We start from the raw sequence: 18127 nt of genomic DNA, 5'->3' as shown, positions 1-18127 counted from the left end.
GCAAGGCCTAGACTTGTCTTTCTGCATAATGCATGATGAGAAAGCTTTGCTACTCTCTCCCCCACCAGGAGAGCTGCAGATGAGGCTGCAATGAAGAAGCTTTAAGGAGAGCCACTGGGAAGATGGAAATTATTTCGTTCCCTAAAACTTGCTGAAAGCTTTTGGAGAGGCAGTATGAGCGAAGAGGGTGGGAAGAGACAAAAATTGTCATAAAATCATGTGGGAGGGTAAGAGGTGGGCTGAGAAGGGGAGACTAAAGGCAAGTTTTAGAAAATGAGTACAGGAATTTGGTATAGTAGAAAACCAGAGAAAGAATTAACCAAAGTAACAGAGTCCTTGCATCAAGTCTTTCAGCACAGTGAGTGAGGGATGTTCCCCATATGGGCTGTTCGTGCAATAGCATTTACCACAGACACAGATTAACACTGGAAATCCTGGCAGCTTTACCTGTACCCGGGGACTCAGAAATCTGAATCTGGGGTTTTGCAGCTTAAGCTGCTTTCCAGTGGTGAGGCACAGAAAATCACCAGAAGGTGCCTGGGTCCTGTTAGCGGTCATCAAACACTGCCCACCTACAGCGCTTCTCGCTGCAGAGCCTCTGGGATCCCAAACTCTCATAGTAGACCTTGGACCCTCATTGTGTCAAAACAAGTTGCCTGTCCTAAAATTCAGGGACTTGTGGATTGTCTGTCTGCTGTAGCTTGGGTCTCAGCTCATTCCTGGTTTTGCTGCCCTGATTCGAATGGTCCTTGGGGTTTCCACTTTTCTTCTGGGCCTATGAACATCTCTCCTCACAAAAATGGGGACTGAAGGAGCACTTCTTGTGGAAATCCCTTCTGCTTCCTGGAAATATCAGGAATATTCCAGGGATTTATGTGCTGCTATGCATGGTCTTCTCTGGTGAGACCTAATAGCATCTAAACCTGCAAGAAAGACACGGGAGTTTACTATTTACATCTTCCTATATCTGGATTAGCTAACCTTTCCTACTTTTTTAACTGTTAGGTTGTTAAAAAGGAGGCATGTGCAAACCAAATCTTGCAGTCCTTACTCAAGTTCATGATGACCTTGGCTGAGAACTGATTACAGGACTTGTTCTGGTATTAAATAGCCAACAAACTGCGTTAAACAAGTAGAGAGTAAAGGTTTTAGTAACTCACCCAAATATAACACCTAGAACTACATTCTGCTGAAGCAACAGAGAAAGATCAAAATGAACTTCAGTTTCATTTAGTAAAATACTAGTTTAACTTAAAAAAAAAAGTGTTAATTGGTGATTTTTTTTTTTCTTCATTTGTAGAGTTCCTAGCAACCTCACAAACTCCCATCCAATAGTGGGTTTTTTGTATGATAGTGTTGCTCAGGTGGTTTAAATAAGGCTAGATTCAAACATCCAGGGTTTCGGGGTTTACTTAACTACTATCACCTGAACTGCTATCTCTCTCTTCATTTCAGGTCCCTAATTTCATCAACACAACACTCCCACCCCACGAGCAGGTGACGGCTCAGGAGATAGACAGCTACTTCAGACAGGAGCTCATCTACAAAAGGAATGAGAGGATGGGGAAGAGAGTGATGGCGCTTTTAAGGGAAAACACAGACAAGAGTTTCTTCTTTGCTTTTGGAGCAGGTATGGCATGAATTTTTCTGTTTTACTTGGTTGCCGTAATTTGGAAGTGGTTTGAAGGCTTCAGGATTTTGTCTCTGGTCCTATGCGAGGATTTCTTAGGGGACTTACCTTTGAAGCAGAGGCTTTTGTTTATCTAAACCTGTTTCTGAGATGTAATGAGTTGGTGTAGGAGGTGGTCTGGGTCCAGCCGGGCAGTAGACAGGCTGCACTCCTTTGCTTTCTGTCTGATTGTAGAAAGGTAAAGCTGTTGATGCTTTTCATGCTGTTGTGTTTGTTCCTTTCCCAGCCCAACCTGTGGGCTGCTTGGGTGATGTTCACACCGTGGTTGTGTTTGTGGCCTCAGGTGTAGGAGGTGGTGGAAGTGCCTTTGAATTTGCAATCCCCGGCACTGGTGGCGGTGACTGCAGGAGTAGAACCCTTGCTGTGGCACAGGCACGTCTGCGTGGCTCAGGGTGCAGGCCTGGGCTTTAGAACCTTTTGGGGTTGCTGTGGTTAGGTTCTCTCGATGGGTGGCTTAACTACTTTGGTGGTGTGTCTGTACGGACTGGCTGGTTTTGGACCTTGAACAAGTGCGTGAGTTATGTGTGTAGCTAAATACCAGCATTTTAAATCACTAAGTGAAAATCCATTGCGTGCCTCTGCCTGTTTAAACTCTCTCCACGAAGTCTGCAGAACAAAGATATCTATAGTAGCTCTGAGTCTGTGACAGTACGTGCTACTGTCCTTGTTCTCCTTTTTTTTTTTTTTTTTTTTTTCCCTTTCCAATGGAATTCACATTTCTGTGTGATAAGAGTATAAATAACTGCTCAGGCCCCAGTTCAGCAGACTCCTGAGCACCGGCTTAAGGGGCTCTTTGAGCTTCCTTGACTTCAAGGCAGCCTGAGATTGTCGTGCCGAGAACCGATCCTCTCTTCCTGCTCCCTCTCCTTGACAATTTCTCTTTTTTGACAGAACTTTGCTTCTCATCCCATGGCTCTCGCTATGAACTTTGGCAACAACTTGCCTTTCGCTATTCACTTCAGTGGGAATTTTGATTAAAGACTGCAGGGTTTAGCAGAGATACATACGTTTTGATGTATTTATTTTTTGAATGTATCCAGACTGAATTTTCCCAAGCTTATTTAATCTCAAGCTCGCCTGATATTTCTGTCCGAGGAGTTTTGCTTAACTGTTTTTACAGCAGCAGAATACATCATGGTGGTTCATGATTGGACAGGGATTCATAAAATGTAGTTTGTCTAACCCACAGAGCAAGGTTTATCAGAGATTATCAAACATGATGGTTTTGATGTAGTCTCCAGTTTTGGAAGTCCCTTGTCCAGTGTATACTGGAGCTGGGAGGACAGACTGGGCATTGTTGCCCTCTTGCCCTGCTCTGTGCACATTTTTCCTGGGCATCTGTTACAGACCATGGCTTGAGGTGGGATCTTGGACTAGATGGGTCGTGGATCCAATCCGCTGCAGCTATTTGTATGTGCTAATAACAGAAGTAAAATTAAGTGGATAGATACTAATTACACATTGGTTTCCATAGAAAATCATGTCTAAATTGTGGGAGGTTTGAGTTTAATCCCCTGTCCGTATCTGAGAGCATCTACCTGAAACTCTGGGGCAGCATCGCTTGGAAAAGCTGGCTCATGAAGGGCAAGTTTGGTTTTGTCCTTTGCTCTCTGGTTTTGGTGACATTGAAAACAGCCTTTGTCACTGGGTTATTTCTTTTTCCCAGCACCAATTGTAACAAGACAGAGCAGACACATGCAGCAGGATTTATTGAAAACTGAGGCGCGGGAGATGTCGAGGCAAGCTCTTTGTTTTGGTGCTTTGTTCCAGCATCTATCCCTTTGGCCTTTCTCACTAAAGCGGGCCATCCCTGCAGGCCATCCCCGCTTTAAGTACAATTAATTCCTCCGTTCTACTCTGGGGTGTTTTTTCCTTCGTGCAGTAACTACTGAGAAATTTATTAATTTTTCAGTGCCAAAACTTTTATGTGGCCAAAGTGCAAGCAAGTTCATTTTCTCATATGATTCAAATGCAGTGTTTCTCCTGAAGGTTTTTCTTGGTTTGTTATTTTTTCACACACTGAATTAAGAGTGGGGTTTTTTTAATACATTTTGTATTTTGCATTCTTATATCTATTTCTTGAATTTTAAGGGGGGGGTTCTTTGGTATGTCATGAATTCAAATTGTTTTCTGAAACCTTGAGGGTTTGGTTTTGCTTTTCATAAAACTGAAGGGTGTTTCTGATGAAAGTTTCTCATATTCCCATGAATTCCAAAGCGCAAAATCTTAGGAATGCACCTTTGGTTAGGATGGGTTTGATGGAGTCTGCAGGAGTGCACTTGCTCTTGGAACAGCACAAAAGTTATTTCACTCCATTGAAGATCCTGTGTATTTAAGACTGATGTGATGGAGGGGAAATAATTTGAAAATAAACACACTCTGGATAATGTACTCCAAAAAGTTTTGTTCTTATGTTAAGCATGATCTCTCATGAAACCATTTATTTTGAGGATACTGGAACTAATGAATAATAATTTAATTATATATGTATATTATGAATTGGTTTCCATATTTCATAATCTCCATCATAATTTCTGGGAAGGGAAGAATGGGATAAAACTGTAGTGGTGAAGAAAAATAGGACAACACATATTTTTTCCTAAGTAAGAAAATAAGCCTGTTATGAGAAAAGCACTTTGGTAAAGCTTCACTAAATGCAATGTTACGGACTCAGGCTACTGTAAGAGGGATTCCCAAGCCCTGCACGATGATTCATTTGGACTTGGTGGCCTCCTGTACCTCACAGGTATAATAGGAGCAATGGGGCTTGGGGACAGGGTCCCACCCTGAAAACAGCCCTCCTGAGGCAGAGCTTCGATGGGTTCCTCTAGTGGCCTCACCGTGGGGAGCCATACCTTATGGAGACTGCTGTAATTAGGTTTACCTGGCTTTTGCACAGCAGCATGTAGCAATCGAAGCTCTGTTGCTCCGTTAGGGCACCTTCCTCGCTAGTGCCATGGATGAGTAGTTCAGTAGTGTGTAACATTGCGTTAGTTTAATGAGCTTGACTAAGCCAGGAGACACGATGCAGACGTCTTTGCAAATTACGGCCTGGTTTGGTTCAGCGTATTCTTCTCAATGACTGTGGCAGCAAGACGTTTTATAGATTCCTCCAGGAGTACGTACTGTTGTTTCAAACAACAACAAAAAAAAAAAAAAACGGAACTTCAAAGCCACACACAGGGGTTACCATGACCAAAAGCAGTAGTTCACATGATGAAAGTCATGGCTGGCTTCAGCTGTAAACCAAGATGATGATATCCTGGCTGCGTGGTGGTGCAGGGCCCAGCACTACTGTGCTTGTGGTTGGTGCTGGAGGATGCCGGTGTTTGTCAGCAGAAAGCGTGGTTGATGTCATGGGTTTGGACTGGCAGAAATCCATTCTGGGTTGAAATGTAGTAAAGTGTCCTCATAACAAAAAATTACCATGAGAAAAAACATAGCTCATCCAGTGTAAGCAGAATTCCCACCTGGCTGGATGAGAGCACGTGGCTGGAGAGGACTGCAGGTGGTGGGAGATGTAGCGACTCTTCTTGCAAGACGCAAATAACCTTCACCTAAGGCAAGGTCCCACACCCTGGTCCCTCCAGACCTGGCTGGGCAGGTCACCACAGGAAACATCCCCACTGGTTTTGGATGGAAAAGGATGAAACCCAAGGAAATATGCAGGAAATGAAAATTGTGTGGAAATTGGTGCAGAGTGCAACTCACGTAGAGCAGGAGTCACCCTGGGAAAAACACTACTGTTTTGTTGAAGAATACTTACCTCCCAGTGAAGCTGTGGCTGTCCGGTGGTTTGGAATGTCACAGACAATTCATTTAGTTGTCTGTACAACTTCCCGTGTTTATGGTCTGGCTATTAGCTACTTTGTATATAGAATTTCTACCTTCTTCACCCTACCTTGCTTTTAAATGAAGGGTGATCAAAGTCTTCCAACTGAAAGTTTTTTCAGTAGAAAACTAGGCATTTGGAGAAACAGAATTTTTCTGTTTACTTCTGGAAAAGCGAAAGTCCAGTTCTTGCAGACATCGACCAAAACCCCAAGTGTTTGAGTGTCTGTAAACTGGGATTCCCAGTGTTTTGTTACGTGCCATTTAGAGCTGAGACGCAAAGACCTCGTGGTAGAAGAGAGAGTTCTGTCAGATCCGTAAGTGAGCGTGAGGCTATGAAACATCAAACAAACAAGTCCTGGGAACGAAGGATTGGTAAGGGAACAGGCATTTGAATATCCAAGCAAGCTGAGATAAAACAGTTTTTAGACCCACAAAGTGAAGCAAAGCATTTTTATGCTGTTGAAAGATTTAATTTTTTTTTGTTCCAGTCAGAAGTATTAAAACAAAAAAATTACTCGGTTCTGAATGGAGCTCTTCAGTTTTCTGCCATTATTAAAAATGAAAAGTGGATTTTTCGATAGATTTCCTCCTTCCCTGCCTTCCATGGTATTACTCACAATTTAAATGCATTGGAGCAGTTCAGACTTTTAATTTATTCCTTTATAAAACACGTAGAAGTGAAAATAGCCATTTATTCTTTCTACTTTAATTTCTTTCTCCTCTCCAAGAAAAATACAGTCTTTGGATAAAATGGGACCAAGCTCTGTACACTTCATTCTTCTCCTGCCAGGGTTTACCGTATTCAGACTTAATGTGAAAATCTCACCATACCGATATTCACAGTAACTATACTCCAGTAATGAAACAGCATTTACTGTTTGTGCAGTTAAATGATATTTTTTCAGGTAACAGGCATGGTCATTTTTCCCTTTGAATGAATAAAGGTAGCAAAGCAGAGTATTTTCAAGTAAAATTTTGGGGTTTGCTTGATTTTTTGTGTTTTGAAAATCCATCCAGGGTTGCTAGGAATTATTGATCCGTAATAACAATGAAGTGCCTTAGACCTGATACATACAGGCAATTTATAAACGTCCATTTACAGTCAAGAAAGGGAGACCCAGCCAAGAGCACATGGGCTGTTAAAAAGAGTTAATATTTTGGCAACTAAGACTATACACATGAAGTCAATGTTTAAGAAAAAAATCACTCTGGTTTATTTCATTTTTATGGGCAAATAATTTTTGAGTAACACTTATGATAACAGATGGATAAATTTATGTCTGCACTTAATTTGAACGATAATTTCCTTAGGATGTTTTACTTACTTGCATTTCTTTCTTTCTTTCTTTTATGAGAGCTGTCAGTTTTGTAACTGAGAGCTGGATTTACTGCTTCAGAAATTCGGATGCTGCTTCAGTTCATGATGTTTATTAGCAGCCAAATCAGTAGGCTTTAAGACAGTATGTTTGGTTACTTAAAAAAAATAAATGTATCATGGAGAATATTACTTTAGTGCTGAGGGAAGGGAAAGCTGAAATGCAAGTACCATAGCAGCTCCCACAGCAAGAGGGAATAGAACTGTCTCTGGACCACAGTCCTGCGGTGGAGGAAAGCACGTGTTTTCCCACCCCACCAGGTCCAGGCAGCCCCCTGCGTCTGAGAGGTCAGAGGAGACCTGGGATGATGCCCATGGTGTGGTGGAAGCCAGAGCAGGCTGGTGAACACAGCTCCTGATAAAGTCTGTGTGTCCTAACAGGGATCAGTGGGTGTGAATGTTGGACCTCCTCTGCTCAGCTGTAGGCTTAGGAGGCTGAGATTAGGTACCTAACTGCTGATGGATTAGGTTTAAATTTCTGAGATGTTCTGCAAGAAAAAAAAGATACAGGCTTTGTCATAGGTGTCTGTGCGCTCTTGTGAAAGTAGACTGATTTGTCCCAGAGTAGGAACAGCAGAAGTAGATTTACGATCGCTTATATCCTCAGAACAGGTGAATTCCCTCCCCATCCTGTAGTTTTCGCAGGCAGCGTGATCAGTGATTCTGATCATCGTAAATTAAACTGTTAACAATATTCATAGAATCATAGAATAGTTTGGGTTGGAAGGGACTTTCGAAGGTCGTTTAGTCCAACCTCCCAAACAATAATGCTACATATTGTTTCCGAAGTCTTCTGTAAATGTTATCTTGTGGTTCATAATGGGACTCGGAAGTGGGTTGCGCTGTGTTTTTATTAGGGAATGAGAGAATTGTGCTACCTTTTTTATAGACTGGGGTTGGTGTGAGAATACAGCGAGAATATAAAATCTCCTCTTCCTAGTCCTCAGCTCCAGCTCTTTCCTTTTGTCTTCTCTACAGAGGATTCCCAAGGGGAATTTCAGCACACATCCTTTTAGATACTGGAGAGTATCTAAATCTAAGAGAGTATCTTATCACCAAAGAGAGGAACAGGGTCACCCTTCACCTTCTGGAGTGAGTAGGGAGTGACAGACATCTCCAAGGTGACTCAGGTCTTGCATGGTCTTGATCACTACTGAGATGTACTTATTTTTTTCCAAAAAACTAAGAAGTGTCTAGGGAGGTACCGGAATGATGTAGCTGTCTTGAACGTGCTCAATCCACAGCTGAAAAGGTGACCACAGCTGAGATGGAACATGATGGCTGTTAAATTTGGGTAGGGGGAGAAGATGGGGGGAGGTGTAGGTGAGATTTTTTTTGTTACTGGAAACCATATTTCTACTCAGTAGTTTGGGAAAGGAAAGGAAGTGATGGATACTATACACAGCTTAAACACAAGTAATTAAAAGCCAGAGAACCTTTGTGAAAGCCATTAGCACCTGCCACCAGATCTGGCGCTCAGGTTCACATGTGTTACTTGAAAGTATTTTTTTCAAAAGGGAAATGCCTCGAGGCTGCCATCCAACTGCACACTGAGGACTCGGGATTTACAGATGTTGAATACGCAAATGGCTGTTCTGCGCTCCCAGCTGATGCGATGTTGCGAGCAAATCGAGGTTCCCGGCAGCGCAACAGTGGGTGTAACTCACTCAGCCTGGCATCGGAAGTCTGGTCCTGCCCCTTCCAGGACTGTGTAGCTCTTTCCCATTTCTATTCTTCGCCTGGGATCCTCTGTAGAGCATAAAAGAAAAAAAGGGGGGGAAAGAAAACACTTGCAGGCTGGAATATAAAGAGACTTTATCCCCTGGGTCGGGCGTCCTGGTCCAACACTGATTAGTGGTGCTACTGACATCACTAGCACAGTTCATCAACGGGTTGTCTCAGTGGAGCAAGAAGTTGGCGACCAGGAGATTGAACTTGGCAAGCCTACAAAAGAGAAGAAAAGGGTGAATTAACAGTTTGCAGATGCTAGAATTCCCTTTGCTCATGTTTATTTGGGCATCCAGATGCTTATAGTGAGGTCGACCTGGTTTTGTGTATAGACTTCTTTTACTGTCAGGTTTTAAGGCAAAGTATCACTTTGCTTTTAAAAATATACTTGAATGCTAATTTTGACCAAAGCCATGTAATTGATTCATTTAAAAGTCTGCATTAAACAGGCAATGCTTGATTCTCTTTTGAGATGCTCTGTTGTACATCAGGAGATACTCCACTGGGAAAAAGCTTGTTCCAAGTGCAAATCCAGCCTGTAGCCTTTTAAAATAAAAATAAAATTAAAAAATAAAAAGGGTAACTTTTTAAATGTACACTGATCTTGTATCATATGGAGGTTTGGAAGCCTCAGAATATTTGCTTTTTACCTGAAGCTGAAATGTGCAAAGAGAGTGCCTGAGTTAGAGGCCAAAATAAACCTGCCTGCACTACCCTATTGTGAAAGGGGAACTACTGTTCTGAAGGCTGATTCCTGTAATTCTGATTTAAAAAAAACCCTCCTGTGGTATAACAAGATATTAATTATAGAAACACAGTATAGCATTTGCAATGGTGAGAGCTCTTTTGAGGCTGCTGTCACATGCACCAACCAAGGAAGACAAGAGACATAGCAAGAGAAAGAACAGATTCATGTAATTTGCCTTGCACTTTGCTTTTTCTCCTGGTGTGTCACCACCTAGGCTGTTGAGGGAAGCTGGGCAAGCCCTGACTACCTCTGGTCCAGTGGAGAATTCATCGTGCTCAGCAGGGAGTCCTGCCTGGCCACTTCTCACCGTTGCTTTCATCCTTGCTCTGCTCATGTAGGATACAGCCCTAAATCCAGGCCTTTATGTTTGCTAGCTGCAGGTATTCAAGTAAATGTTAAAAGCAAATAAAATGGGCCTTGCAAACCGCAGTGTATACATTTACCATCTCTGGTGTAATTCTTCCCATGATGAATGGGGAAAGTTGCCTGTACACAGTAGGATTTTGGTTTAAAGAAACACATACATTAATGTCAGCTCCTCCGGGTCCCTGACATTTTCATATCGTATTTATTATTATGCCTGTGCCAAGTTCTACTGTATAAGTCTAATTCTGCCTGCCTGTTCTCAAAGAAAAGAAAACTATATTGGCCCCTCCTGTCCTATAATATAGAGATTTTGGCTATGCCCTTGCTGTATTTCTCTTCAACATTGAGAAGTAAAAATGTAGACATAATTCAGGAAATTTTCTCTTTTCAGAACTGCAAAGAATCATGAGAGATTTACACCCAGGCTTAAGAACTCTGCTGAACAGGAATGGGCTTAAACATGGGATGAAATACTCTTTCACCCCCACACGCACGCAAGAACGTGCTGTGGATCCACAGGCCACCCTGCAAGCTCTCAAGAGACCAGGCAGAGGTCCCATATAACTCTAGATTTCATAACCAGGCTGTTGAAATCAATATATGGATGCCAGACAATTCATCACTTTCTATCCCAAAAACTGTCTTATCAGAAAATTCCCAACCAGCTTTAACAGTGCTGTTGGAAAGACTTTAAAAGGGCGATATGGAGAACCCCAAGACTGGCAATGTTCCTCTAATGCTGAGGTTTCTGTGGGATGTTCATGTGAAAAGGCAAACAGGATACAAATTGCAAAGGATCCGATGACCTCGTCTCAGCTGGGATACCTTTGTGTGCTACCTACAGCGATTAAGATGTCTCCACACCCAAGCATACTTCCAGTCACCCTGCTGTGTGTCATTGTCCCAGAGCAAAAGGAAATTCGGCTACTCCCTTTGCTTATACTCTGACCCCGATATGCTAGCACAAATCCTTCATTAGTGTTTCACATTAATGTGAGTTGATGGGGTTGATGTGGGTTCATGTTCCTTTCTTCTGCCCCTTCTTACCGCCAGTGGAGGAGCAGGGATGTCCCAAGGCATCCTAGACCACCATAGCTGTATCCCCTGCAGCTTCCCTGTCAGAGCCTCAGTCTGTTAGAGCAGGAGCTGGGAAGGGAATTTAGTAGAGCAAGGAACCAGTTTGTACTGCTCATGTTGTTGGTTTCCTACAGGTTCAAGCCATTTCTGAACCAGTTTTAGGGCCAAGTTGCAGGAGGACAGTGTATGGAGAAGAACCAGTGATCTTCTTGGTGGACTGGAAAAGACAGGGCATGACTGCTGGCTGGACTTAGCTGTTTTGCAAAAGTAGATGTGAAACTGAAAGCCTTAAAAAGCCTGGCTGTAAATTATGTGGATTTCTTGAGGATTTTTACTGGTATGGAAACTGGGACTGGAAATCTCATTAAATTGGGCGTTCTTGTGAGAGTTCCAGGTTTTCTTGGTCATGGTTATGCCAGGAATACCATCAGAGCGAACTTGCTGAGAAAGGATTTATGGATTTGGGATCAGATCCTATTCTCGCTGAATTAATGGTAGTTCTGTAACTGACATCAAGGTGACTGGCATGTGCACCTGGATGAGACAACATTTACGTGTCATTCCAGTTCTTTAATCTAGGCTGCTGCTTTCACGTTACTGGAAAACATCATACCGTCTTTATAAACCTATTAACTCTCAGTTCCATTGTTATTTTCTCTGGTAGATCAGAAGAGCCGTGTCAAGGAAAAGAAAATGTGTGCACAATATACCTCTGCCCAAAAAAATATTTAAATATCAGAAATGTAAAGTGAAGATAGAATTACTTAGAGAGGCAGAAGGGAAATAATTAGAGCTCCAGCCAGAAAAAAGATGTCATAAACTTTAGTTATTCACCTATCATAGACATTCAAAACACAAACTCTGCCACTGTTGAGCCTGCAGAAAGCAGCAGAGGTCTGTTGGACAAAATTGCTTTGGTGGCAAGTGAAACTGGGCTCAAGCCCAAGTCTAATAGCGAAGCTGCCACCCAAAATTGGAAAGAGTTCGGGTTCATGCCTGAGTCTCGGCTCCCTTCTTGCTCTGTGCGATAGACCTAATGAAACCCTGAGTCTGGACTTGACTGATGGGGAGTGAGAAGCAACTGCAATCCGTGGAAAATGTTGCTGTTTCAAATTGGTTTTTAAAAAGATTAGTAATGAAACTTGAAAATGTGGGAATTCTTAGCAAAAATGGAGAACACTGGTGTGCTGGTACTGGGGCACTGCTTTTGGTGGAAGATCCAGAGCTGATACTTCTGGAAGCCCACAAGTGACTGGCTTGAGGTAGCCCCAGAGGTCTAGCTCTTGGTAGACCTGTTTGCTAAAGAGTTCTGAACTGAAATGTGGCAACATTTCAGGACTACCAGGTTTTACTCCTATTGACTTCCAGGCAGGCAGTGGGAAAGAGGATGCAGATAAATAAGCAAAGAGCAAGATGAATCCATCTTGGAACTTCTTCTGTTTTTTCAAGAGATATTCAATCAAATGCTTTGATTTTGATTAGCCTGTTATTCATCCACTGAAAATTATTCTGCCAGAGAACTTCCAAACACCTTTTTAATCTAGACACAACATTTTGGTGGAGTTCAGCTTTGGATCTGTCGCTGGCAGAAAAGTGAATTCTCCATCATTTTCCTGGAATAATGTTGCTGGACTGAAACCTATGTGTCTTGTATCTAAAATAAATAACTTGAGTATTTTTAGTCTTTTTCTGTATTTTATTATGGGAAATACCTTAAATACTGAGGTTTGCAAACTTCTAAAAATTGTATTTATACACTGAAGGTAATTGGAGAGAAAAATCAAATGCCACCACTGGGTTAATTCCGTATGAAATTCAGCACCAGTTTTCAGTATTTATACAGAATTCACATTCACTTTGTGTTTTTCCTTGAGGTGTTTGAGGTACAGCAAAACTGCTGTGAGGTTCTTATCACTTAGCGATCTGGTCTGGTTCCAGTTGAAAATTTTGCAGTACCTCTCACTGGGAGGATTGGTTTAAAAGGAACAGAAATCTGCCAAAGAAATAAAGACTTCATTATTGACATCAGTGCTATTTTTAATCTGGTTTCCTAAGGAAATGAGGCTTAAGCAATCATGGTGTTTGTAAGTATGCGTGTGTGTATATAGGTGTGTGTGAATATGTCTTTCCCCCTCGTAAATATTTCATCTGTTGGATGATTATAACCAAACTTGACAGGTGGGTAGAGTTTCCAAGATAATAAGTTTTTGCATGCTTCATGAAAATAAGTGATTGCATAGAAGGAAAAGAAATTCATAGTGCTCATCCACTGAAAGAGCACAGCATGAGCTCAGCTTTTATGAGATCTCAGGAAGTCCCTATGGGAGAGGGAGGTGAGACACATCTCTGTAGGCAACTGCCCTTTATTGGTTCCTCTGCATGCAGGAAGATGTGGTCTGTAGTCCATATATCAGTAATGGCATGGTTTGAACAGAACAATGATGTTTGGGGTAAATAGTAACTATCTAGAGTATCTCAGGAGCCACATATTACCTCTGGGCTGCCCTCTAATGAGGTGTTCATTCTCAAGGCCAGAGCAATACCAGGGAGCAGGCTTGTAAATGTGACCGAGGCATGGCTCCAGGACTCTCTATAAACCTAATGAGTCGTGGGCACTCAAACTGTGCAGGCTCACTACTGCTAATTGGCCAAGTGTGCCATCAACCATGGCCAAAAATGTTCTTAAGTAGCCAAGGGGTGAAAAGAGCATCAGAAACTCTTGCGAGTCCAGGAGGCAGCCTGGGGCGGCATTCCTGTGTGCAGAGTTCAGGAACGCTTTCCCCAGACCGAAGGTCATTCCCTTGAGAACTAAAACGCCTCACTGGCAATGGGGAACAAAATTAAGAAACAAAAGAAAGAGTAAAGCATGACCTGGAGAAAATTTAGTTTTGCAACATAAGCTTATCAGACAAGGGGATGGTTGTCACTTAGCATTTGGAGAAGATGCTCAGAAAACATTTTGATGAGGACAGTGCTTGAAACCTTTCCAGAGCAAAATACAGATGGGGATCAGAAAAGCCAAGACAGAGATAGTTCTTCATTTTATTTTTTCCTTGAGATTGAAAATTATGTACCTAGTGTCTTGGTAACAGTGATAACTGTTGGGGTGGGATTCTCCCTCTTGAACTGTAGGTGTCTGAAAGTTCAGTGCATCTTCAGTGTAAGATCATCAGGTTCCTTTCAAACCTCCAGAGGACAAATCTTCCCACTTATCTCAGATGCGTATTTTAAGATGGAACGAATTGCCCTCTGGAGACATCTTTCTACTGACTACAGAGGAAATGTAGTAAACTGGCCTCCAACAAATGCCTGATTTTCAGATGAGTGGGATTAATTTAACCCTAAGAGCAGGAGTCAAGAATTCAGGGTGTTTTGTCCTTACCTCTACCTGACCTCAAGCAAGCTGCTCGGTGTACAAAGAGCTGAGCAATGTTTTGTGTTGTTGCCAGTGGCAGAGCCTTATAGTCCTGAAGAAAAAATGCAAGGAGAAGACTGACACAGGAGTGCTTTCCATCTTGCTTTGGAGAGCATCTTCTCATGGATTCTAGGGGAAAAGAAAGCCCTCTGCCACCAGCTTGGTGTGGGAGAGGGAGTGTTGTAACCCCCCCCATAGCAGTGCACAACTTTTGCATTCTATCGTGTGATGTGGTTGAAGCCCAAGGTTGGCCAACCATTTTCTTCACTGTTCAGATCCCCCTGTGAGCCCCAGTGCTCAGAGCAAACTATCTTTGTGATCGCACAGAAGAGACAGATTCAGACACGCAGAAGTGTAAAACAAGTGTTTCCATCTTTCCTCACCTCTTGGCTGTAGGGAGAGAAAGCCACTTTGGTGCAAGCACAGTCGTTCATCAGCCTGGTCTGCCTGGAGCCATGCAAAGGAAATGCAACAGCTGACAAGAGAGCAAGCTCTTGTTTCTGTTCATCAAGGATGGTTATCCCTTTTGCAAGGGAAGAAGCGAGCAGTCAAAAAAAAAAAAAAAAAAAAAACCAAAACAAAAAAACCCCAAGTTTTGATGTACCATGTGTCTGATTTTTCACTGTTCTCTTAAAGCAACAACCAGGCTAAATGCTTAAGTGCTGTCAGTGAGGAATGGGTCAGACCTGGAGACCTGTTGAAACAGCTTTATGATAGAACTTGTCTTTTTTGCACACAAGACTTGGGGTAAATAGGAAGGTGTGTGGGTGGGTTTTTGGTTTGGTTTTGCTTTTTTAGTATTATGGAGAGACTCACCAGACAGTTTCCCCTGTGGGGCCACTCACTGAGTCTGTAGTATTTATTCAACATCTCCCTGAAACACCAGCATCTTGGAAGTTGTCTTCCTGAATTTACATTCCCAGTTCAATCGTCTCCCACACAATAAAAGCTCCAGTGTTGGCTTGCCTTTAACTTCTGCTATGCGCAGTGCTCCCATCAAAAGGGAGCCCTTCCTCCTAGCGTTTTTGTTTTTCTTAATACCTGCCAATCACCCCGCTTGCCTTTGCCCAAAGTTTGTTGTCTTTGCAGTTGGTCACAGCGTGAGCTACCAAAAACCTCACTGAGCTTGACGGGGTATTCTGTTAGCCTAACCCTAACACACGATCATCCACCTCCCCAGCACACAAAGGGCCTTTTCACCGGCCCACCACAGCTCGAAGATTTCATTTCATGTGTTACAATTAATCTGTATTTATTGCCACTTATCTTAAATGGCTAACAATATCAAGAGTTTAAGAAGTGCTTTTAATGTCAAACTGGGTCAATTAAAACTCTACTTAAAATATTTGCAAAACTTCTGCCTGAAAGTTGTCCCCTCAGTCTGCTGTTAACCAAAATGTTTTAAATAAATACACGCAGCTTGAGGAGACTGACATTTGGTAAAATTCCCCTTGATATTTTACCAGAATCCAGGATTAATTTCCTCATGCCTACATGGACTTGCTTTTTTATAAAAAGAGAAAAATGAATAATATGTTAGATGGTTATAAATATTTGAAAGATTGTTTCAGTCAATTAAAAAATCTCAGGAGATAGCCCCAAAACTTTTAAGGCCAGAAGAGACCATTAGATTGATTAATCTGGTCTCCTGGAATTTCATCCTGTTCTTCTCTGGTCCTGACAGCCTGTTTAATTCTGAGCTTCAAACTGTAGGCAACAAGTAAGAATTTTATTTCTTTTAAACTTTTAGTATTGTGTGTGGGCACAGGAAACAAAGTACTAGAACATAAGACATCATAAAGTTAAATAATGAAAAAGCAACTTTCACTTGTGTATATTGGCTTTAGCTGAAGGTTGAAGATGGCTGGAGGAATCCACTCTTTCCCCTTCCAGAAAAGCCTTGAACTTTTTTTTTTTTTTAGCTCCATCTGCAGGATGGCTTTAATAAATTATGTGAAATAAGTGCTGGTGTACTGCCCATGAGAACGCTGAACTCTTATGTCGTTCAGCCAAGGTTGCACTGTGTTAGGACAGTGACACGCATGACATGGAGAAGTCCCAAGAGGGACCCCCAGGTAGGGCTTAGTGGTGTTGGATGGAGTAGATGCACGGAGTAAGTGAGATCCCAGGCTGGGGGAATTAACTACCTAAACTAAAAGTCTGTCCACATGGAACTATTTGGACTTTAAGCTCTGATCCTCAAACACTTACACTTTCCATGAGCAGTGACATTAATGAAGCTTGGTTTCCTATGGTTTTAGGTCGTTTGCTTGGATTCCCAGCAGTCCAATAAGGTTTGAACTGTAGCTGAGGCATTTCTGTTAATTAGGGCATTCATATTATCTTTATGGGTCTCTGATGTCCCTAATAAGGCTCACGCTGCAACTTTTCTTTCTGCAGAGAGAATCGGTCAGTCTCTATCCAGCCATCTGTTTTCATAAAATGCATAAGAAAGGACTGTCTTGGAGACAGCGACTCTTCTGTCTAATAGATTTGAAATTTGCCCATGGGTTCAGAATATTTCAGTGAAAATCATAAAAACAAAAGCATATGCACGAGGGGACAGCAGGATCCTGTAAGCCTCATGTTCTTTGGAAGCAAGGTTAAAATGAAGTTGTCATATTTATGCAGTAAATATTGCACAACTTGAGGACACCAAATGGTTTTGATCATTGTCTCAGTCATTTCTTCTTGTAGAATATTTAATTAAACACATCTGGCTTTCTCAAATGATCTGTAAGTCCATTTTTATAGGTTAGGGATGGAAACACATCTTGAGGAATTGCTTTTGTGTAAGAAATAACATGAAAATTTTTTTTTGCTGCTTGCCATCCATAAAAAGAGTGTGATTTTTGTCAATTTGGAGGAAAGCTATTGTCCTTTGGTATCAGTGTTCTAATGAGTGCAAAGATGTCGGCTTGTGGAATGTACTTTTATTGCTCATTAGTTGCTGTCCTGTTTGTTACTCTGTTTGGTTTTGTTTTTAATCTTAGTCATTGTATCAAGAAGCCAAGTGATGCTGAGGACTAATTGCATCCCGAGAATGGCAAATAGCACAAAGCTGACAGCTTGCAAACAAGTCAAAGACTGAAATATGTTCACATAAACTATTTTATTTTTTTTTAATGCTTGTGAGCAGGAATACTGCAAGTTTCCCATTACTGCTTTTCATCCTCAGATTACAGAGTCCTGCCAGCCTGGTTTCAGACGTGTGGCACAGAGCCTTACATGGCTCTGATTCATTTATGTTCTCCTCTTTGGATGTGACTAAAGTACCTATCTTGAAAAGGTCAGGTTTGAGACCTTTTTCAAGACCTTTTCCATGTTAACTTGGCTCTTATCCTGGACAAGGAATACGGCCTTACACTGACTCTGTTAAAATCTTTCCATTCCTCAAAGACTCTGTTAATATTCAGAGCTTTCTTACATGGAGGTACCAAAGTGCTCTGGGCAGCTTCACAGGAGGCCAGTGATGACAAACTGAGAAGTGTAACAACAGGGGGGTGGCAGTGTATAGGAAGGGAGGAAACTAGTTGTAATTTCCCATCAGATGGACTAACCTTGTTCTACACATCTCTGCTAGCAGCATTTGAACAGAGGCTAATTTCCCTTCAATTTGATGGAAGGTGGAAGTTCATATGGTTATATTCCTATTTGGAAAGAGGTGGCTTTGGCAAGAGGAGGAAGTTTCTGTTAATGTTCCTATTCAGGGAAAGGCTGTGATGTAAATTCAAACTCATTCCTTACTACGTATCAGAAAAGGAGCTCATTCTCCAAACACAGATCCATAGGAAAACACCCGTTGCTGATTCCACTGATCAGGAAAAGCATGTATTTTAATGCTATTTTCTACTAAACTTAAGTGTTCAGGATTCTGCAGGCTGTCTGCTTCCA

The 18127-nt window shown here is 42.0% G+C and overlaps 1 protein-coding gene across 1 annotated transcript in view; it reads left to right on the top strand.

Moving 5' to 3' along the window:
- Nucleotides 1–18127, top strand: part of TRABD2B (TraB domain containing 2B) — a 296015-nt gene that overhangs the window by 177549 nt on the left and 100339 nt on the right. Inside the window, exon 4 of the mRNA XM_074152243.1 lies at nt 1456–1630. Within this exon, the coding sequence (XP_074008344.1) occupies nt 1456–1630 (175 nt within the window). The remainder of the gene's footprint in view (nt 1–1455; nt 1631–18127) is intronic.

Source organism: Numenius arquata, chromosome 8 (genome assembly GCF_964106895.1).
Source record: "Numenius arquata chromosome 8, bNumArq3.hap1.1, whole genome shotgun sequence".
Classification (NCBI taxonomy): Eukaryota; Metazoa; Chordata; class Aves; order Charadriiformes; family Scolopacidae; genus Numenius; species Numenius arquata.
Note: the sequence above shows the minus strand (reverse complement) of the source record. Positions and strands in the feature narration are given on the sequence as shown.